At 37.1% G+C, this 22,475-nt stretch overlaps 1 protein-coding gene across 2 annotated transcripts; it reads left to right on the top strand.

Annotated features, from left to right (window-relative positions):
* The first annotated feature begins 6 nt into the window (after positions 1 to 6).
* LOC100543299 (desmocollin-2) lies at positions 7 to 22,095 on the top strand. 2 transcript variants are annotated; one of them, XM_019614023.1, is made up of 17 exons: positions 7 to 77; positions 2,227 to 2,311; positions 5,023 to 5,225; positions 5,673 to 5,786; positions 6,968 to 7,123; positions 8,026 to 8,170; positions 9,454 to 9,620; positions 11,032 to 11,166; positions 12,428 to 12,613; positions 13,925 to 14,184; positions 14,360 to 14,502; positions 15,923 to 16,138; positions 16,701 to 16,925; positions 19,386 to 19,507; positions 20,538 to 20,774; positions 21,419 to 21,464; positions 21,549 to 21,640. In XM_019614023.1, the coding sequence occupies exons 1-16, from the start codon at positions 36 to 38 to the stop codon at positions 21,452 to 21,454; spliced, it is 2,472 nt and encodes an 823-aa protein (XP_019469568.1). In that variant the 5' UTR covers positions 7 to 35; the 3' UTR covers positions 21,455 to 21,464; positions 21,549 to 21,640. The 2 variants fall into 2 exon arrangements, with proteins under 2 accessions (XP_019469568.1, XP_010707198.1); XM_010708896.1 differs by lacking the exon at positions 21,419 to 21,464 and having other exon boundaries at positions 21,549 to 22,095.
* Positions 22,096 to 22,475: the final 380 nt, after the last annotated feature.

The raw sequence follows: 22,475 nt of genomic DNA, 5'->3' as shown, positions 1-22,475 counted from the left end.
GACACGCACTCCTCGCCGCTGCCCCGTCGCGCAGCATGGCCCGCGCAGCCCCCCGCCTCGTCCTCCTCGGCCTTCTGGTGAGTGGGGCGACCAGGCTCCAGGTCGTTCCGCGCTGCTCCGCGGGCGTACAGCGAAGCGAAGCGTGTGAGGGGTGGGATGTGGGCGCGGGTCGGTGCGGTGGAAAACGGCGCTCCGTCCGATCGCCGCTTCCCCGAGCTGTTGTCCCTCTGCCGTGCGGTGCGGTGCGCTGAGCCCCTCGGAGCGGTCTGTTGGGCCAGTGCCGAGTTGCCTGTACCTTGGATTAATTGTATTTATTAGTGCATAGCTGTGGCAAGGCCTTTGTCGGAGAGAATCGAGGAGTTGCTCTTCTTCTTTTTCTTTCTCATTTTTCCCTAACCCTGCATCTCTGCTGTGGCCAGAAGCACGCAGTGATACTTTGAGCCTGGAAAAAAGATACTCGGTAGCACCGGGGCACTGAATTTATTAATTTTGTGCCATTAGATGTATGCATTTTTTTATGGGAGCTCTACTTTTCCAGACGCATTGTGCATTCCTGCCTTTGCTGAGATATTCATATTAAATCTCATGGAAATGCGGGTGAGCTTCACTCATCCGGCTAATTAGAAGGAAAACAAAATTCGCCTGTCATGTAGGGGAGAGAAAGCCTGAACACACCCTAACCCCAAAAGCTGCTGAAGTGTCTTCTTTGTATAAAGTGAAAGGACGCGGTAGCTGTTTTATACTTGTATTTTCAATCTATCTTATCATTTAAGCTTGTTTAGCCCTTTGGTAGCTCTTTAGATGACTGTCCCAGCATTACAATTTTAATACTAGCCATCACTGATGCTGAAAATATCTTAGAACAACATAGTAAGGTTATGTGACTTTAGTAATGTAGAAGTTAGTACGATATCGGTTGGGATGGAGTTTTATCAAATATCTCTTAGTAAGGAAAGTGCCGACTAAGACATAAGGGTGTTTTATATATGCATATTTTTATTGTCTCTGTGTATACACATGCGTGTGTGTGTGTGTGTACATATATATATATATATGTATAAAACAGCACAAACAGCTTTTATGATGCATACACAACATTTAAATTGCTATAATGCTATGTTTGTACTCCCCATTTCAATTTAATTTTTCTGCTAATCTTCGTTTTTCTAAGGTTTGCTAATGCCTTAAAGATTTGCAAGTATTTTTATTTAAATATTAATAAGAAAGAAGTCATTTTCAGAATTACCATTGGCTGTTTTCTTCTCTATACCTTTAATCCTGAAGATCTTTTTGGTAGACTCTCCTTTTTGCCACACTTTCATCCTGGAAGAATGAATATACTTTAAAGGCAGAATACATTTATTTACATTTTTCTCTGTTTAAGTGGCTGTGTGATTTTTTTTTTTTAATTACAATTTTAAAACGTGGATAAAAACTATATCACTTTATATATATATATAAAATCTGAAGTCGGGGCTAAATTACTCTGTGCTGAGGAGTGTCTTTGTACCTCTATATGATCCTGGTAAGGAGTTCTGGTTATCTGCTTGTTGGTTAACAACACGCCATTTGAATTTCGAGGAGGACCCTGTTTTGTAACAGGTTATATGGGAGTGGTTTGCTGTCATCCACGACGTTTTATTTATGTCATATCTAATTGCTGAAGCGAGATTTAACCAGTTGAGAATGTGCTTTGAAGATGCAAAACGAGATGTGTTGTCATGTGGGCTTAATAAGACACTTCTCCCTTTAATGTTCGGCATCACCGCGACTCCACCGAGTTAGGACTGGTTCACCTTTAATGCTCAGAGCCTATGGCCCTGAATTGACCAAGAGTGCTGCTGGGGGAAGTGTACTGCAGAGCTGTATTTCATATTTACAGGAAAGTAATTGCATAGTCGTTGTCTCCTAGTCTAAGGGAAGCTTTGCTGCTGATGTCAGTGCTGTGTTTTTGGAAAACACCACAAATGGTGGACAGATGCAGAGCCTGGTCCTGTTCCCAGTCCAAAGCTCTGCGTGCTGTGCTGCCTCGTGGCTGCAGGCTGATTTCTGGACCTTCCCACTGCTTGTCTTTCAAAGACCAAAACGACAACAAACTAAACAAAGGCAACTTGAGTAACAGTAGTTATTATTCAAAATATGATGTTGGTTTTTTTTTCCTCTCTAGTTTCTTAATTTGTTTTTTTTGTTTGTTGTTTGTTTTTTTTGTTTTGTTTTGTTTTTTAGGTATTGAGCTTGTGCTGTGACGCTTGCAAGAAAGTCACTTTTCATGTTCCCTCTGTTCTCGAGGCCGACACGTTGGTTGGCAGAGGTGAGAAGCTGCAGGTGCCCATCGTAACAGTGCAACATGGCCTCTTTTCTAGGGATGCTGTTAATACTGCAGGAGTGTTTTTTTATTTAATGGAATGAATGGATGATTGCACAGCCAGTTGAACAGCTGGATCAGCCTTTTTGTGGAGGATACGCCCTTGTATTTGTTACAGGTTTGAGCACCGGCTCTGGGCATCCATTTGACTCGTGCATAAATAGCTCTTGTCAGCTTTCAGTGTGCGTTTTAAAACTAAAATTACATTTAATGCTTTCAGAATTCTGAGTTCTGGGGCTTAGTATTCGGATCAGTGCCTTAATATTTCAGAGTGCACCCATAACCCACAGAGTCATTTGAAGGACAGGCTAATCATTTGGATAATGGGAAGGGAGAAAAGAAAGCAAAACCCACACAACCCAAGAGCCCAGAAGCCGCTTGTGTGTGTGACCAGAGTAAAATTGGGCTGTGATGTCTCAACTCTGCTGGGCTGCTCAAGGCACTTGAGGAGATGAATTGCAGAGGCGTCCTGCATGTACACTCCATTGGGATGGTGTGTCTGGTATTGGATTAGCACAGTGTGCAAGGGATGGGGAATCATAGGGGACACCGAAGAATACACCACTCTCCTTTTTATTCAGTATTCAAAAGGTGGCTTTTAAAGGTGTGGCATAGCAGCTGCAGCATTCACTGCTGCCTGAGACTGAGTTTGAGGCTTCAGAGGTGCCCTGTGTGAGTCCCAGGATAACAGAGGTGCATGCTCCAAACCTGCATCCCCTATCCAAATTCTACAGTAGGACCAAATGCAGTGCACTTGTAATTCATTGCAGTGCCGCTGCTTGGAAAATCTAGTTTTAAAAGTGAGAGTACATTGACCTTACTGCTAGATTTTACAATGAAAGATTGAATGGCAGTTTAAGTGTTTTTTATGTTCTTGGTGTTTATATTTAAATAAACTAAATTTGATTTAAAAGTAAGCTTCATGTTGTTACAGTGCTGTAGAAGTTGTGTAACACTGACCTTAAACTTTTTTTTTCCAGATTTTAACTAGGAGTGGAATGCTTGAATGGCGTTCCTTGAATGTTTATTAGGAGAGTAATCGTAGGATTGTAGCATGACAGTAAAATAAGTCAGGATTTTCTTCACTAAAGAAAGTTTTATGTTTCTGACTTATGCAATATATATGAGAGACTATGAAGGAAGGATCCCACAAGGCAATGACATACTGAAGATAATGCTGTTTCACATAATCATTGCAGACAAAATACACATTTTGGTATATTTGGAAATGCAGTGCTGCAATATGCAGCACTATGATATACTTTAAGTGAGGAAGTGATAATGCTGTTCAGAACTAAATTTTCTTTGCATAGATTGACAAGGGAGTGGTGCACTGTTGCAACCCTATAGAAAGGCTATGAAACGTTTAACTAAGCAGTTAAATGAAGGACTTAGTATGGAGGAGGAAAATGAGCCATATTTAAAACTATGCTTTCCATCTGTTCTTACATTTTTTTGAAATTTATTTTAAAACATCATCTATGTATGTGGGGTGAAATTTTGAATCTAGTTTTAGTCTTAGAATTTTATAGCTGTAGAAAAACTGAAAAACTCACTGTACTGTGATACCACTGAAGAATTATTGAGGCATGCTAGTACATAGTTCTCTGTATCTTAAAACTTTTTGGTTTAAAAAACAAAACAAAACAAAAAAACACCACAAATGAAAAAGCCCCACCAAACCTAAACTATTTTATTTTGGCACTTGCTAAGAGGAAAAAAATACTTGATTCTAAAACATAACACCTCCATGTATGTTGCAAAGTTGTTTTATCTAGAGCTTAGGAAAGCTCCTACATCTTTTTCAGTGTGCCAAATCAATCTTACTTAGTACTTTGATGTTATTTAGGTTAATTATTGCTATCCTGATTTTTGACAGCCCCCCTCCCCCTCCCCACCCCATTGTTGTGAAGAATTACTGCCCGGTGAACCAATTTTAGTGAAGTGTATTAAACTTTATTTAAGTGACAAATTTACAGCAAATGCTTTAAGAGTACCTGAGAAGCGTACTAAGATTACCTGACACTTCCTGTCAACTGCATGGGATTCTGTCTTGTAAATATTAATAAATTGTTCATCCATCATTTGTTCTAGAGCTAGTGTGAGTCTCTCTCATCAGTCTGCCTCATAATTTAAAGGCCTTTGTCCTCTCAAGGCTTCTAAGTCACATAGACCCAGTCAGTGCTTTCCTCCTGAGGGCAAATCTTCCAAGAAGTAATATCTCCTTTGGGAATTTGCATTAGTTAATATCTTCACTGATTATGTGGGGTGCAGAGCACAGGAGAAATGTAATACCCACTGATCCACTAATGAACGTGTCTGCAGTGTTCATTGCATTTATATGTATTAGTTTGTTTCCTCTTGCTTCAAGAATCCCACCAGTGTAGTAGTATCTTTTTGAGAGATGGGTAGGAATCACCCAAGTCCTTTAGGAAATACTTTCATAAGCGCAGTAGTGGAAATTTGTGTGAACTCATTCAAAGCTAAATACGTGGATGAGTTCTAAAGTCTGTACTTGTACTACTTAAATGCCAAATGACATGATTTTTAAAGAGACAGTGTGTCAGTAAATTTTAATTAGGAAATGATTTTTCTCTTTGAGATGGATCTTATCGTTTCACTGTTTGAGTTATTGTCTGAATCTTTTTTTCTTACAGTTAATTTAAATGAGTGCCTTCAGTCTGCAGAACACATCAGTTCCAGTGATGGGAGTTTCAAAGTTCTGGAAGATGGTTCCGTGTATACAACCTCTGCTGTTTCTTTATCTGATGAGAAAAGGACTTTTACCATATTACTTAAAGATCTTCAAGAACATGTAGAAAAGAAAATACTTATTGACTTGGAGACAGATGAAAAAAAGGTGGGCCTCTAATTCCAAGGTATCTTCCTTCTTTGGGTGTGATTGTACAGAGTATGGTTTCATGTTGGGTGAATGTAGTTGGATTTTCAGAATTCAAATAATCAGGCAACGCAGTCTGCACTATGGTGTGTATTTGTGGCAGTTGCTGGTTGCATTGTCGATTGAATCAGCAGATATCCTGCTTGAAAGAGGGGATGCTAACAAGGAGTTTAAAAAGGAATGCCAAGAATCTTAAAAGCCATGTTTGAGGCGTTCAGGCAGATCTTGTTTACAGTGAATGAAAAACCTCTTGGATTACTGTCACACATACAATCAGAAATAGAGATCTTGGAAAAACAGATAGTGTGGAAAAATGGGGTGGATGTGTGGGAAAAGCATTACGAAAGTTAAGCAAAAGTATACAGTTATATGGATATTTTCTTACCTGTCATTTTGACCCGCGCACAGAAGACTAGGCATGCTAGAGATACAGTTCTCAAGCGAACCAAGAGACGATGGGGCCCAATTCCTTCTGTTATGATAGAGAACTCACTTGGACCTTTCCCACTACAAATTCAGCAGGTACATTTTATACAGATCTTAATTTTACAGTGCAACTTCCTTTTGTGTGATGATTATGAGATATGAAGAACAGAAGTGAGCACTCATGTATTGTCCACTGACACCATTCCTCTTCCTCCTCTGTCTCTCTCTGTCTATGTTTCTTGAGGTGAAATAACTTGTGATCATAGTAGCAACTGAAAATGTGCTACAGTTGTAAAAAGGAGAGAGGCATACTATGACAGGAGAGCTCTTCTGCTTGGAAATCAGTGAATCTATGAAGTGTGTAGTTTGAACAGGAAAAACTCCACAAAAATCCTGTAACATTGTTTAGAAGATTTAGTAGATACGGGAAGATAAAATTTTGTCCACTTGCCTGTATACTTTCTGGAGTTTGGAGTGAATATCTGTAGAATTTAAGACTGAATATTGCCTGTGTCATTAGGAAAAGAACAGCCAGTATGTAAACAAGTAGACATGAAAGAGAAATACAAGAACTGTAGTTATCATTAATGCATCTGCCTTCTCTAGATTACAGAATGACTGGTAGCAGATACGTAGAGATGAGTGTAATAACAGACTCTGTACAGAGCAATCATTCTACTAATCTTATCTACTGAAAGCCAGAAGTTAGGTAGATAGGGGAAGTATTTGGGAAGGGGGTTGTCTGTAAATAGATAACTGCTGATGTTACCTCCTTACTGCTTGTAGTATGATGTGGAGAGGCTATTTAAATTGGCATGTTCCTGGTCTAAGCTATAGGTTGCTTTCTTGTTCCTTTTCCTTTTTCTTTGTTTTTTTTTCCATTAATTACAAGTCATATTCTTAGTGAATGCATTAAATCTTTTGAGCAGAGACACAAATAAGAACCATCTGTATATGAATGTGTATGAGTGCAGCATTTTAGAAATAGTAGATGTCAGAATTATATTTTTTTCCATGCATGCTCTCATTTCTTTAATTGCTTGATGATGATAAATTTTTGAGTTTGAATTAACTACCTATCCTGATGCACACACCTTATAAAGGTAGGCAGCTTCAAGTCAGTCTGTTTCCCTATTCTGAGAAGCCTAAGCTGCTGAAGAAAATAAATAAATTTTTATTTTTGTCATTGAAAACTTCTGCTTCTGCAAATGTGATTGTAGAAAGTATTGGAGTGCTGCTGCTGTTTTACCCTGGATTTAAAAGTGTGTTCTTTGTAGGTCCAGTCAGATACGGCTCAGAACTACACCATTTATTATTCTGCAAGTGGACCAGGAATTGATCAAGATCCAAAGGGCTTGTTTTACATAGAAAAAGAAACTGGAAATATCTTTGCTACTCGTGCAGTAGACCGTGAGCAGTATCCAAGTTTTCAGGTACTGGGCTCCATAATGTAAATATAGTTACATCCTTTATTTCTGGTGTGTGTGTGTGTGTGTGTGTGTTTGTGTGTGTGTGTGTGAAGGCTGGGTTACAGGGGAGATATGGAGCAGACAGGATCTATGATCAGCTGTCTGTTCAGAGTGGTGTGTCTAGTGTTGGAGAGATGAAACAGATGACAAATACAGAAATAGCTGGTTATTCAGATCAGAGCTTTGCTTTTCATTGCCTAGGCTCTAATTACAGCATAGTTGAAGTGTGCTTTTGGATTTGCATCACTTCTAGGAAGAGTTTGAAGTCATCCTGGAGTTTTTCAGGGAGAGTTGAAAAGGTCTGCATAGAAAACAGATTGTGACAAATTCCAGATGGCTCTATTTTTGAGCTTACTATTTTGTTAACAGGGTAGAGAGCTCTCTCTACTGGCTGAGAAGTATAAGAAGGCAGCTAGTAGAAATAACAGCTTCTGAATAGCTGGGTAATTTGCACTACCTGTTTTTGCATTGCAACTAAAGTATGTTGTAACACGTAGATAGATTTGCTGCTTTTCTTGATTGTGTTCTAAGTAGCAATACTTATATCTAAATTTTTAGTAATACTGAAGTTGTTTCAATGATGCATGAAAAATTGAGTTCAAAAGACTTGGAGATACGCTTGACAAAGTTGGGGTGGGGAAAGTGACTCGAATATTGCTGATAGTGAGGGAAATGAAAAGTGGAAAGATTGGAAAACAGTTCAAGTTTTTGTATTGCCATCATTTCCCCTTCAGCTTGGCTGGTCTTGAGGAGGGCACAATTGAAACACTGCATTTCTTTTTCTCGACTCCGCCAATGAGCTGAAAGTGTAATAATACTTCATGGTGCTTAAGTATGAAGTGAATTACTGAATTTCTGTCTTACAGATCATTTGCTTTGCAAGCACTCCAGATGGTTATTCACCGGAGGTACCCCTTGTGCATACAATCAGAATAGAGGATGACAATGATAATGCTCCGTATTTTACACAGGATGTTTTTGAGTTTTGTGTCCCTGAAAACTCCAAGCCTGGTAAGAATTGTTTCAAACTGATCAACACAGTTACCATTACTATTCTCAATTATGTAGTAATGTGCTGTTTGGTCCAGTTCAGTGGGAAGTAATATTTCTTTTACAGCAAAGACTGAATTTTCAAAGAGCAGCTCAAAAAAATTTTTTTAAATGATCAGAAATTCAGATAAACATTAAAAATAAAAAGTGAAAAGTAATGTGTCAGAATTTTTTTAGAACGAAGATGATTCAGTATTCTTTAAACAGTATAAGAAATTCAGAAGACTTTTTTTTTTTTAATTTATCCACAATTAATTTCCTCCATTAAATGCTTTGATTGCAAAGAACAGCACAGAGCAACAATTTTAAAAGAAGAGTCTCCTACACAACTAAGCTAATGGTATTCGAAGGTGTGAAATACTTTTTGACTTAAGATTATGTATGTTGGTTTTGAATTAAAGTAGAACACTTTCTGTCTGTGCAGCAGAAGATCAAAGAATGATAGAATTACCAAGATTGGAAAAGACTTGCAAGATCACCTAGTCCAACTGCCCACCTACCACAAATATTTCCCTACTAAACCATGTCTCCACATCTAAATGCTTCTTGAAAACACATTAAAGGCTTGTTTCCACCCGTACTCATAGAAGGGCAGGGATTTGCCTGTTGCTGAATTCAGATGTTACAAAGAGGAAAAGCAGGGGAAAAAAGTTGGCCACAGAGAAGGAATGGAAAGGTAGTGGTTTGCCATTCCCTGCCATTTCCTGGACTGGGTGTATAGGGTGAGGAGAGTCTGACTTGCTTCACAGAGAAGAAGGCAGTATCTTCGCATTCACTCTCAAAGCATCAGTGGCATTTAATTCTCTGGCCTCTTCTACTTTCAACTGGATGAGTTATGGGTTAACAGTGAAGTCCAAACTGGGTAAGCAACGTGCCCCAAGGGGCAATGCTGCAATTTGGACTGTGTCAGAAATTACTGAACCTCCACTTCAGCTGTGTTTGGGATGTTCAGTTAGAAGTAGCTAAAATCTAGACCATTTATATTTTTTTTATTATTCTTTTGTCAATAATTGCAACATTGTTTGAGAAGGAGGAAGAAATAGAAGATTAAACTAATCAATTGTACACTATTATCATATTTTCCATACTATTTACTGTGTTTTCAATACCACTTGGGTTTAAGCCTAACCGATAGTAGCTGTTTTTACCAATCCAAAATAGAAATACCTCTTCGAGTAATGTTTGCCTATTTGTAGATTTTTTTTTTTCCCCTGTAACTTAAAATTGCTGTATTGTGTTCACAGGTGTAGTTGTTGGAACAGTGACTGCAGAGGACAGAGATGAGCCGTATACTTTGCACACTACTTTGAAATACCGCATTGTGTCACAAGCTCCTTCAGTAACCCCAGCATTTTCTTTGCATGGTGACACAGGTGTCATTACTGTGTTATCGCCACAGCTGGATAGAGAGGTGATATTTCCTGAAGTATATTTAGCACTAGATTTAGTGCACACATCTCGCTTCACTTCCTGGCATGAGAATCAACAGATAAAGCATTTATGTTGCCTCTTTGTTTATCCAACTTTCTAGCTATACTTGGTAGGGAATCTCCTGCTGCTCTCCTGTTCAACACTGAAGAGCTGACTGGATTCTTACTCTTTCTCTGTTCATGAATCCCATGGCTGCTCTTTCCTCCTAGTCAAGCTCCGTGTGAGATGCTGCTTGCTTCTTTACAGGGAAGATGAACTAACTTTACTGCATGTAGTCAGACATCCTGCACTCAACAGAAATTTGTAAAACCTGAACAGTAATGCAGTATTTCCCGAGATAAATGCACAAAGCATTTATTGTTGTTAGATAGCTTTCAGATAAAGAGTATAGAGAGGTTTTACTTTTTATCATGTTAGGAGTTTTTTGGATAAAAGGTTACATGAGAGATTGTTTGCATTAGAAAAACAGGCATATGTGATTTGAAATAATGTTTCTAGCGTAAGATAGACTTTCTAGTTAAAAAAAACAAACCTGCTACATCCACATTTTTTAGGATAAAAATAATTGTATTCTGGAACATTTATGTTACTTTGTGGGTGAAAATCCACATTAAAAGTGAATTGCAAAATTGTGCACTTGCAGGCACATCAGATACAGATTTTCTAGCAAGAGAAAAATGCAGTCACTGAGTATCACCATAACTGCTAAGGAAGCAGTCACAGTGACTGCTGAAGAAATTAAAGTTTGAAAATGTCCACTACTTATCTTTTGATAATAAATCTATGATGTGAAACAGGAGATCTTTTACCCAGGAAACCTGATGCTTTCAGGTGTTCTGCAGTGGGGTTACTGCCTCGATTTGCAAGCACCTTCTTTGTGTCCAGCCTCTAATATCCTAGATTGCTCAGGTATTTGTAAGGTTTTTTTTTTTTTCTCTCCCAAAAAAAGACATTCTGTTGTTGTGACTCAAGTCACTGATTTGAGAGAAATAAGCTTAATGAAAAGTAACCACGGACTGAAATTGCTGGAAAAGTGGGAGAATGCTCTGCAGGGGAGAATGAAAGAGAGTAGGTAAAGGCACATCATTTGAGTCCTCCAAACTATCCGATACTGGGAAACAAAGGTGTTTGTGGATGTTCTGGAGAGCTTTATTTGATGCAGGATATAGCTTACGCTTTCTAACAGACTTTGAACTGAGTGCTGCTCAGCACTATTTCACTCATTTTCCTTCTGGAACTGTAGGGAAGATGCTTCAAACTCAGTCCTGTTCCCTGCAAAATACAACAGTGCACTCTGGAGCTGAGTTGCAGAACAGGAATAAAACACTTATTTCTGTTGTAGTTTAAAAAAAAAAAAAATACAAACTTCTGTCTATTTTTATTCTTTTCAGCTGGTGTCCACGTACACTTTATTAATTGAAGTGAGAGATATGGCAGGTCAGCCTTTTGGTTTGTGCACAACAGGAACAGCTGTCATTAAGATTGAAGATACAAATGACAATGCACCAACTTTTAAACAGTTGCAAGTAAGTCTTCATAAATTGTCTGTAAAGGATGAAGAAATTATTTTTATCACTTTTCTAATTTCCTCATGGATGCTCCTTCAAGTATGATTCTGAATGTCTCAAGACAGTTGAAGCCTACATTGACCTGTGTGTGAATGCCATATTGGTTGTTACGTTGTTTGGTAATTAGACCTGCTGCTGTACTAGTTGTTTGAGTCAGTGGTCTTATATGACCGTTGGGAGAAAGCTAATGTGAGTAATTCACTTCTGCAATGAGTGATCATAGAAATCGTGTAATTTAACCAAGAATTCTGCAATTCTTTTTTTAAGGGATAGGGGTGGAAGGACAGATTGATTCCTAAGCATTTTCGTGACCCCATTACCTTTCACGAGCTTCTGACTGGCTACTCATGTTAATGTCAATGAAGTAGATGCAGGGATTTTAATTTCATTATCTTCCCTTCTTCATTCACATTTTAACAGAATAAAAAATGTTCACTGTTAGCTTTCAAAAGTTTTTGCCAGGAAACAAAGCTGACATATAATTGCTAGGTTAATTTCTCTTTTTAGAACTTAGTATATCTCAATAAGCATATATACAGCTGAAATGCTGTAGGAGATGTTAGTATGAAAATGGATAAAATACAATATTGAAGAACAGGTCATTATCTATGAAGAATACACATACATAATCTTTTCTTCCTGCTACTGTAGAACATAATAATATTAATTCAGAACCAGTCTTATTCTGCTTCTTGAGCTTGTACAGAATGACATGGCTCTTTAAAAAATATATATATAAAAATAAAACCCTTTTGTCCATTGTCATCCAAGAAGAGATGTATTTTGCCTTTCTTCAAAAAGAAGAAAGTTCTTATGATTTGTTTATATATATTTTTTTATTTAAGCTGTGGCATTTTTTTAAATGCTGTTCTTAATTACACTGTACAAAGATGAGCATCTGCAGCTGATGTAACTCAAGAGAACTGTGCTCATTTACCTTTCCTGGAAGGAGAATTCCAGGCTTTACATTATTGATAACTGGGAGTAAGAGAGAACTACACTGGCAGGAAAGGGTTCCTGTTTCAGTCAATGTGTTAGGAAGATGTGGGGAAGTACATTAATGCAATGAAATGAAATAAGTCACTGTACCAGTGTGGTAAATTGGTTTTTTGAGTTTAAGTGCAGCACTGTGGTCTAAAGTTTTAAATACAGTGTTGTTCACTCCTGAAGTGGTGTTCTATGATTTACAACTAACTATTTTTCTTTTGATAACTCCAAGTATGAAACACAAGTGGAAGAAAACAGAGTGAATGTAGACATCCTGAGAATTTCTGTTGTTGATGCCGATGAGTTTGGGGCACCTGGCTCCACAGCTGTGTATGAAATTATAAGAGGAAATGATGACCACACCTTTGAAATTACAACAGACAGAAACACAAATGAAGGAGTACTTTGTGTTGTTAAGGTAAGTAAAAATGGGGCTTTTTAGAGCAACATTTTTGTCTTCAGGTGTTGCTTTTAAAACCAATAATGTAGGACTCAGAATACTCCTCGTGTCTGTGCAGAATTTGAGTATTGCTCTGTGTTTCACTGTCTAGCAGAGCATAGTGACTTTTCCTAGTCCCACAGTTTCGGTTGTTGAGATGTAGGGGTGTAACCTGTCCTTCATGGACAGGTTTTTAACAGAAATGAGAGTGTGTATGAACAGGGGAGTGAGGAGCACCTCCTTCAGCTGTCTTCTTTCTGGGAGGTGATTAAATTTACTACCTTCTCTTAAAATTCTCTAGGCTTTGTTTTTCAGAGTAGTGAGTATACATTTGCTTTTCTGGGGGTGTAGATGTGAGATAGAAGTTTTGCTCTGCCTGTACTCCCTTTCCCTTTTAGTGCCTGTTTGACATCTGTAAGAGCTGTGCAATAACAGGTAACTTCTAAGGAGCGAAGAAGGCTAATATTAGCATTTGAAGGTGTAAGTGATAAGAGCAGAGAAGCTATCATGTTTTTTTTTTGTTGTTGTTGTTGTTGCTGATAATCATTAAAGTTTTTCATTTGTGTTGTTAGAGTTATGGTACTATGGTTAGGTTACAGTTAGACTTTGATCTTTGAGGTCTTTTCCAACCTAGCAATTCTATGATTCTGTGATAAAGCTGTGTCTGTATTTTCTTATATGTAGCGTAGCTCTATAGTAGACTACAGTGTATTATAACTTCAGGGTATAGATAACTTTATTAATGGCATAAGATGTCCTTGGAAAACATATCTGAAGAATTACATTTGTAGATACTTACTCATCAGCCCTACAAATTAAGATGTATTTGCAGCATATGATTAAATAAATTGGAAAATAAATGTAGGTGCTGGCATGAAGCATGATTGACTTGTGCTGGAAAGAAAATATGGCCAGTTAGGTCTAGGAGGAGAAAGTTCTTCCACACATCTAGTTCATATTTCAGTTCTGTTCGCAATTCACTAGCAGAATATTCATCTAAATATGTACGGTGATACTGATTATCTTATTAGGGACTGCTCTATCAAGGAAATTTCTTTTCTTTGATGAACGCAGAATGTGACTTGTTTTATGGTTATTGTTCATATCTTGTCCCTTTACTGTGTCTTAAGCTGGATGTTCCAGAGTGATACCTGATTTCCTTTGTAAATAAATTTTACACACAGTTTTACTTACTTACTAACAGTTAAGAGAAAACAATGCCAAGTTTTATATTGGTTTGAAGTGGGAGGGGAAAACGTTTGTATGTATATGTGTGTATCTTTGTTTCAGGGGCTGGATTATGAAAATGCCAAGCAAAGGATCCTCGTGATTGCAGTCAACAATGAGGCACCCTACATGCTGGCACCACATTCACAACAAGTTGTTCAGAGCACCTGTACTGTTACAGTGAATGTCCTAGATATAGACGAGGGGCCGGTGTTTAAACCCTGTTTCTTCCGGATGGACGCTAGCGAATGTGATGACATTGGGACAAATATTGGGAAATATCTAGCAGAAGATCCAGAAACTGGAAATAGCGAAGGCATCTGGTATGAAACAGTGTTGTCTGCTAGTTTATTTGGAGTAAAGCAAGGAGGGGTATGGGAAGGGGGAATGTTCATGTGTGTATGTAAATACATGCATTTGTGTAGGCATGTGTATATATGTAAATATACACGTGTGTATTTGAGATCTTCAGTTAAACATGAAAATTATTTTTAACAGCTACAAAATACCACCTGGACAGTGTAACTGGGTCAATATTGATGAAAAATCAGGTGAAGTCAGAACTGTTAGAGTCTTGGACCGAGATCTAGGAGAAGTCAAACGAGGCCAATGCAATATCACAGTCCTCGCAATAGACAGAAGTGAGTACTAAATGTTGTCGTCATCATTTGTACTTTGTAGAAGAATTTCTTGTGCAAATCTAACATAGCTACAGCTACATTGATTCAGACCTGATGTGCACTTAGCTTGTTGTCTTGCTTTTGGGATGACTCTTACAATTGCTTAGGTAATATTATTACCCTTATATGTCCAATGGCAGGAGTTATTTTTAGCCTTTCTGTGCTAAAACGTCAGCTGGAATAAAAAGATACCTTGGGAAGTTCTTTACAGCTAGGTATCGTAACTGTTTCCAAAGCTTGGATATTAAAATTACATGTAAACTACCAATTTAAATTGCTTAGAGATCCTGTTGTAGAAACATATATCATGCTTATTTTATGTACAGTTAGGTATTCGCGGCGATACTTTTAAGAAGTAAATTTGATATAATTTCTCTATAATACACAAGCATTTACTATTCTTAGATTAGAAAAAAATCAGATTAGGATGGATAGATTCAGTTCTTACATGTAGGCTTTGGTGATAAAGTGCACTTCGTGGCTGAAAGAAGCGTACCGTATCTGAAAGGGTTCATGTTTCCAGGGAAGGGAGAAATGTTGAAGGGAAGCAAAAATAATGGAAATCTTCCCTTTCTGCTTTTGTCTCTCAGTTTGTCATAGCCTCCTTTACCTTGTTTCTTTTACCCTTCTTTTCTCATTCTCCTCTTAGAGGAGTGTATGTACTCATGTAAGATGCACATGAACAACAAAATAAACTGTCCCCACACAAAAGATGGAATTTTAGGACATCTTAATTTGGTAGTACTCTTTCTGTTTGTACCAATACACATTGGTGTAACTAACTATGACCAGATTACACAGCTGAAAAGAGGCAATTTTCAAAGCAAGTCAAGGAATTTCTGTATGGGATCCTGAACAGCATAAAAAAACGCACTTCAACTTAAGGATTTGATAATTCAGATTTCTATTTTTATATTTTTCCAGTGCAGACTTAACTTGAAAAATCATCCTGTCTTTCTCACGCATGAGAGAGGACAAACTTGCAGTTGCAGACTTTCTTCTACCGTGTTCCATCTTTCCTGTTTCTTTTCCCTCCTTTACCTACTCGAGGATAGCACATGAATGACACTGACTGGCAATTTTTTCTCTGTCACTAGAAAATACGAGTTCGTTGCCAATCTTGCAACTTTCTGGTTGTTTTTTTTTAGTTCCATTTAGCAGTTTTCAACAAAGTGATCTGTTGTATGATCAGTCAAGCAAAGACGAGAAGTGGCCAAAAAAAAAAGGCTCTCTCTGCTTTAGGCCAAATCCGTAGCTGCTTTCCACCTTCTCAGCTTGGCTGTTACAGTTAATGATACTTCACTGTGCAAATTAGGACTAGAAATAAAGAAATGAATGAATATTAGTATTCAATGGTAAAATAATTATTTTTATCTCGTAGATGGCAAAACAGGCACTGGAACCCTTCAAGTTGTCATCCAGCCTTGCGACAGGAGTTACCCACGAATTCTTATAACTGACTATATAATGTGCAGAGACAGAAAACCAATCTGCCTCAGTGCAGGGGATGGAGATGAGACTTCTTACAGCATGCCCTTAGTCTATCGCATGACTGACCGTAGCTTGGGTTCCATGTGGAAGATAACACGGCACAATGGTATGTTGGGACTTTCTTCTCAGTTTTATTTCGCCATTCAGCCATGGTCACTGGCCACTTATTTTGCTAAGCAGAGCAGTAGACTAAATGGGTTTCACTTCCCACTGAACGTGGTTATTCTCATTGGATATACCAACAAAACCAAAGAATGGAGGAGGTATAGACTGAGATTTGGATTAATTTTTTCCTATTACTGGAAGTGCTTTTAATATATGTCAGTTCTGCTGACAGTCTTTACTAGCAAACTTAAACAGTGTCATTTACTGTAGTGAACTATGTTGACTTCATAGTTTTAAGTTAAATGTTTTTAGGAGATTATATAAGGATTTTGCTTTTCAATTTTAATGTTTAGAAAGTGTGGAAAGAATAAATTCTTCAAAATACCATATTCTGCATATAGTTCAGTGTCAATACTGATCAATCAAAACCAGCTTTAAACTAACTAATACGGATTTGATACTGGCTTAACTGTAAGAGTGAAAGATTGAGATTAGAGCCTAGATGTGACAGTGGGGTTTCAGATACTGTTAACACTATATCAAATTTTTTTTTTTTTTTCCAGAAAAGTCTGTATATCTTTCACCAAGGGGTGATATTCCATTTGGAACATACACTATTCCTGTCAGCGTATCTGATAGTTCAGGAAGGCAAGGAATCAGTGAAATTAGAGTTAACTACTGTGATTGTGTTACTCCAAGTGATTGTGGAGTTGCTCGTAGTGCTGGGAGTGTTACTCTTGGTGTATGGGCCATCCTTGCAATGATCTTGGGATCACTGCTATTGCTGTGTAAGTACACTTTTTATTTTACCAAGTGCAAAACACTTTGTCTGCTCAAACTTGATTCAGGCATCTTTGTGTGACTTCCATAACTCTAATCAGTAGTTTACTGCACATACTCTGTATCAATATCAAAGGCTTCTAGTTCTTATCTTATCCCATAGTTCGTGTCTATGTATTTTTGCTTACTATTCTTAAAAGTACACTTTATAATGTTCTATGTGTTCACGTTAGCAAGATCAAAAAACTGTGTTCTGCATTTTAACCAGAAGGGGGTGGGATTTATAGCAATTATCAGATCTTGCTGTCAGGTGAGTATTGCATGATCATTCAATGATCATATTCGTTCATGGGGAAGTTTACAGCTGACTTCGGCATGCACATTTCTATTTGTAAGAATGCAGAAATCAATTTTGTAACTTTTTTTTGTAATCTTTAATGCATCCTGGATTAAACCATAGAGTCCGAGACTCTGTGTTTAACAAGAAGTTTAACAAGAGCCAGCATAATGTTGGAGGAAAAGGTAGATCTTTCCATAGCAGAGTAAACCCTTGAGTACGTTTTGTGTTACTGAAGTTGCTCAGGGACAAAGATTTTGAGCAAGTCAGTATTGTTAACCAGTGAGATGGCCTCTCTGTTATGTATCATTGTCCCCAAGTTGGTCTTTTTGTTGTTTTTTTTTTTTTTACCTAGATTCTGATGTAGGCCAATTAACATCATCTCATTTTTAATGACATGGGGATATGCTATAGTACCAGATGATTCAAAGTGTTGTTTTTTGTTTTTTTTTTCCCTCATTAGTGGTCAACTTGCCTTGCCCCTTCTCAATTTCAGCTAGCTGTTCTTACTTAGATACATCACTTGGACCTGCTCACTTGTTTGAGGTCAGATAGTTCTGTGTTTTATCTAAATGAGTCAAACTCCTGAACTCATGGCACAGGCAGGAGGGAATTGTCAGACGTGAGGATGCAGAATAGGGGAACAGTGTGAGATGTTGAGTAGATTTTTGTCCCTGCCCCTTGAATGCATCCATCCAAGATATACTTTTGCTTTATTGTGGTTAGGTTTTACCCAGTTTAGTGCTCAGTGTTTTTACAGTTTTTGTCTTCACATCTGCCAGCACTAGGAGGTTACCCACCAGAATCACTGGTGCAAATCTTGCTGATAGCTGCAGCAGCTAAATGGGCTTCAGAGTAGCTCCTAGGCAATTTCCATAGAAGCTTATATATTTATAGAGGAATGTTCTGTGAACAGTTAGGCAGAACTGATTTATTACTTGTGGATTTCTTTGTTCTTAAGCTAAAAACTGGCAACAGTGTTGTCATTATGGAATCATAGAATAGCCCAGGTTGAAAAGGACCATAACGATCATTGAGTTTCAACCCCCCTGCTATGTGCAGGGTTGCCAATCACTGGACCAGGCTGCCCAGAGCCACATCCAGCCTGGCCTTGAATGCCTTCAGGGATGGGGCATCCACAACCTCCTTGGGCAACTTGTTCCAGTGTGTTACCACCCTCTGTGTGAAAAGCTTCCTTCTAAGATCTAAGCTAAACCTTCTCTGTCTCAGTTTAAAACCATTCTCCTTTGTCCTATCACTATCCACTCTGGATAGTTGTTCCCACTCCTGTTTTATATGCTGCCTTCAAGTACTGGAAGGCTGCAATGAGGTCTCCCTGGAGCCTTCTCTTCTCCAAGCTAAACAAGCCTAGTTCCCTCAACCTTTCTTCATAGGAGAGGTGCTCCAGCCCTCTGATCATCTTAGTGACCCTCGTCTGGCCTCGTTCCAAGAGCTCTATGTCTTTCTTGTGCTGACATATTTGAATGAAATATTTAGTTTTTTGTTTTGGAGGTGCTTTAATTGTTCTTGATTCTTTTATACAAAATTATTTGTAAGTTTTACACACAGAATTTCTGTAAGAACAGCAAGCTGAATTCAAGGTATAAAATAAGATCACTCTGATTCTGATCACACTGTAGCATACTTGAAATTGTTCAGGATTCCTGTCATCCTTTCTTTGAAGCAGAACTTCCTGATACTGAGACCCTCAACCCACATATTTCCTTATGGCATAATTTGACACTGCATATCCATATACAAAAAGTGTGTGCTGTACAGTGTTCTCATGAAGGCATAAGACATGATTTTTCAACTAGATTCTGGTTTTGTATTTTATTAATTTGAAAAGTTGCACTTTGTTTTCGTAAAGCTTGCGTTTATTCTGGGGAAACCAAAATACATTTTACAGTTTGACAGTTTCATTATAGTGAAAAATCCATGTAACACCTGAAAAACAGTGTCTATTTGTACACTTTAAAGCATGGACATTTTTATACACAGTATTATTTTTTAATGACATGTGATGTGTAAGCATTTAGGCTAACACAACAAAATTTGCTTTCAGACAAAAGTAGATAACTGTTTTGAGGTAAACTTCATAGCATCTTTCTCATTTATTTCTTCTTTGTAGTAATCCTAATTACAATTTGTGGCTGTTGTGGTGCTGGGGTAATGCACAGGCAAGTGACCGATGATTGTGCCAATCACAACTTAATCATTTCAAATACAGAAGCTCCAGGAGAAGAAGTGATGGTAAGTTGTCCGTTTATTTCAATGTAGAAACATGTAATGATGCCATTGTATTTCAGTCTGAAAAGAGGCCTATCAGCAAATAAGTGATTTAGTAATGGAAATAAGCAATGAACACCGGGATCATTCATATGCTTTGGTATTTTACAAGAATTCGTAAATTCTTACTTCAGGCAGAGTTGTTAGCACTGTATATATTTAAGATAAATAATGTTTTTTATTGCAAAAGTTTCTTCTTGGCTACTAACAGTTCTTCCAAACTTTAACTGTTGGGTTGGAAATTCCAGGTGAATATTATAATGTCACTTTCAAAACAAGATTAGTTGGGAGTTTACTCTTTTGCCATATTGAATGAATGCAAAGCATTGTTGCTATTCCTTGGAAAAGTAATTTTAAATTTAGCACGAAATCATTGTGAGTAATCACATCCCTTCTCTTTTGTCCTCCACCGACAAAAAGATTTTTTTAAAAACCATTGAGCTTACTTAACATGAAAACCGAGAAAATATCTCCTAATGATGACAAATTTCGATTTTGTTACTGCTTATAAAATATAATGTAGTGCATAATCTTTGATTATATACTATTTTCTCCTTTTTTTCGTGTATTATGCAAACTTTATGAATAAAACAGAATGAACTTCTTCATATGACTGTATATCTGATTCTAATGAATTACAGGTAGTTGACTTTGCAAACCAAACATTTTATGTAATATTGTAAGAAACTAACGTGTGGGTTATAGTGCACCTTTCATCAGGATAATGATTGAGCTGTGGGATCTAGTTTCATATCCAACTACAGATTTTCCTCCCATCTTAATATCTTTCTCTGAAGACCTCTTATTGATCTTTATAGACTTCAGTTCTAATGATGGCTTATTGTTCAAAATGTCTCACTTTGCAAAACTTCAGTTTTGTACTTCAGTTTTTAGCATGGAGACTTTCTGGTTGCTGTCTTTTTAATTAAAAAAATAATACAGTAAAAATAATAATGAAAACAAAGGTTTCTCCACTGTTAACATCTTTTATTAGGATCACAATATAATTCCTCTACAAACTACTGATCAAGTAGGATGTGGAATAAAAACAGGAGATCAGCAAACATTTGAAATGGTAAAAGGAAGAGGGCATACCCTGGAGTCAGTCAGAGGAGGTGGACATCAGACGCTGGGATCAGTCAAAGAAGGAGGAGGAGGACAGGCTATGGTGGACACGTGTAGATACTCCTACTCAGAATGGCATAATTTCACACATCCTCGTTTAGGAGAAGTAAGTATTCCAATAATGGTTTCCTAGAGTGGGGTTATGAGTAGTGTATGTAGTCTTCTCAAGAAAGGCATTTTAGGCTAGAAAGGGCTTTGTTTTTTTTGTTTTTTTTAGCTTACTTGTTTTTCTTCTCTTTTGCTTGTCTGCATCCTGTTTTGGAATATTGCCTTTTCAAAAAGTCCTTTTATATATTTTGAGACATAAGTGTAGATAACTTTCTTTTCTTGGCTTAAATTGTAAAAGGTATGCTTTTTTTTTTATTAGAATATTTAACTTCATTGATAGTAATTACTTAAGCTTTTATGAGTTTATTTTTGTTAATTTGTTTGCTTTTATTCTAACTGCTTGCTTGTGCTAACTTACACCATGATATTTATCTTAGCAATGAAGTAGGAATGTACGTACAACATTTGAAATGTAGTTACTCCATGCTTTGGGGATCAAAAATTCACTCTCGCTACTTGTCTAACTACTTTTATGTATCAGTTGTTCAATTTGAGTGGATTGTAGTTGTCTGACTGGTTACTTAAGCAAGTTCTTCCTCTTCTGTTTTTACATACATAATTAGTAGAAATGATTTCTTTATTAATATTTATATTTTATAATCTTAATGATATAGACCAATCATGTGCATTTTTTGTATGTAGGAATCCATTAGAGGACACACTCTGATTAAAAATTAATCAATGAAAGGTAAATCAAAAGAAAAATTATTTTTCTGCAATACTTTTAGAATAACAATTTAAGAAAGTAATAATGTGTTCTTTTCCTATGCAGAAGGTGCATCTATGCAGACAGGATGAAGAACAGAAACATTCTGAAGATTATCTCCTTTCATATAACTATGAAGGAAAAGGATCCTTGGCTGGTTCTGTAGGCTGCTGCAGTGATCAGCATGAAGAAGAGGCACTTGATTTCTTAGATCAGCTGGAACCCAAGTTTAGGACATTGGCAGAAACGTGTATAAAAAGATAAACATGTCTTTCATGGTGCTGAAAAAAACTGTAAATAAGTGGCTGTCCTACTTTTGTGATATTAGGTATTTTGGAATTGAATGCAACAGATTCTTCCACCTCTTGCTTTCTTGGGGAACGGTTTATCAAAATTAATTTAGTGAGTGTAAGTAACACATTAAATGTACGGCATATTTTTTTATACCTACTAGACATCAAAAGTAAGGGATTCAGAACATTTTGTCTTTAGACTACGTTCATAGGGTAATACTATTTTCCATTTAGTTTTTACTTCCTATTCTTTGTGGTTGCTTAAAATGCAAAACTTAGTGCCGTTAATGATTGTTTCATTCTTGAAGTTTTACTTTTTTTTTTTTGCTTTGGAGAAGGAAAGCTTTTCTTTTCTTTGTTTTCTTATAGATCTGTAGAAATAAAACCAAAGATATTACTGGTGGATATCAAATACCTTGTTAATTTTTAACGTATGAACCAAGCATATGTGAGATACAAAACATTTTCTCATGTTAAAATAAAAAGTACCGATGACTACACTGGAAAACTTTATATTTTGATTGAAAGTTAAATATATATATTGTATATATGTAAAATAATATTCAAAAATATATTTTTCTCCTAATGGGTTACTACCCATCAAACTTGCTATCCTAAGGGATTGATGGCATCAACACATAGGATATCAGCATTGTATGCGCATATATATTTTTCTTTTAAGGAAATAAGAAATTAAAAA

Source organism: Meleagris gallopavo, chromosome 3, assembly GCF_000146605.3.
Source record: "Meleagris gallopavo isolate NT-WF06-2002-E0010 breed Aviagen turkey brand Nicholas breeding stock chromosome 3, Turkey_5.1, whole genome shotgun sequence".
Lineage (NCBI taxonomy): Eukaryota > Metazoa > Chordata > Aves > Galliformes > Phasianidae > Meleagris > Meleagris gallopavo.
Note: the sequence above shows the minus strand (reverse complement) of the source record. Positions and strands in the feature narration are given on the sequence as shown.

Excerpts from the sequence above, each read along its gene's own strand:
- LOC100543299 (XM_010708896.1), top strand. The coding sequence starts at position 36 with ATGGCCCGCGCAGCCCCCCGCCTCGTCCTCCTCGGCCTTCTG. Across the intron at positions 78-2,226 it reads TCGTCCTCCTCGGCCTTCTG|GTATTGAGCTTGTGCTGTGA; the intron begins GTGAGTGGGGCG and ends TTTGTTTTTTAG. Across the intron at positions 16,926-19,385 it reads GGGATCACTGCTATTGCTGT|TAATCCTAATTACAATTTGT; the intron begins GTAAGTACACTT and ends TCTTCTTTGTAG.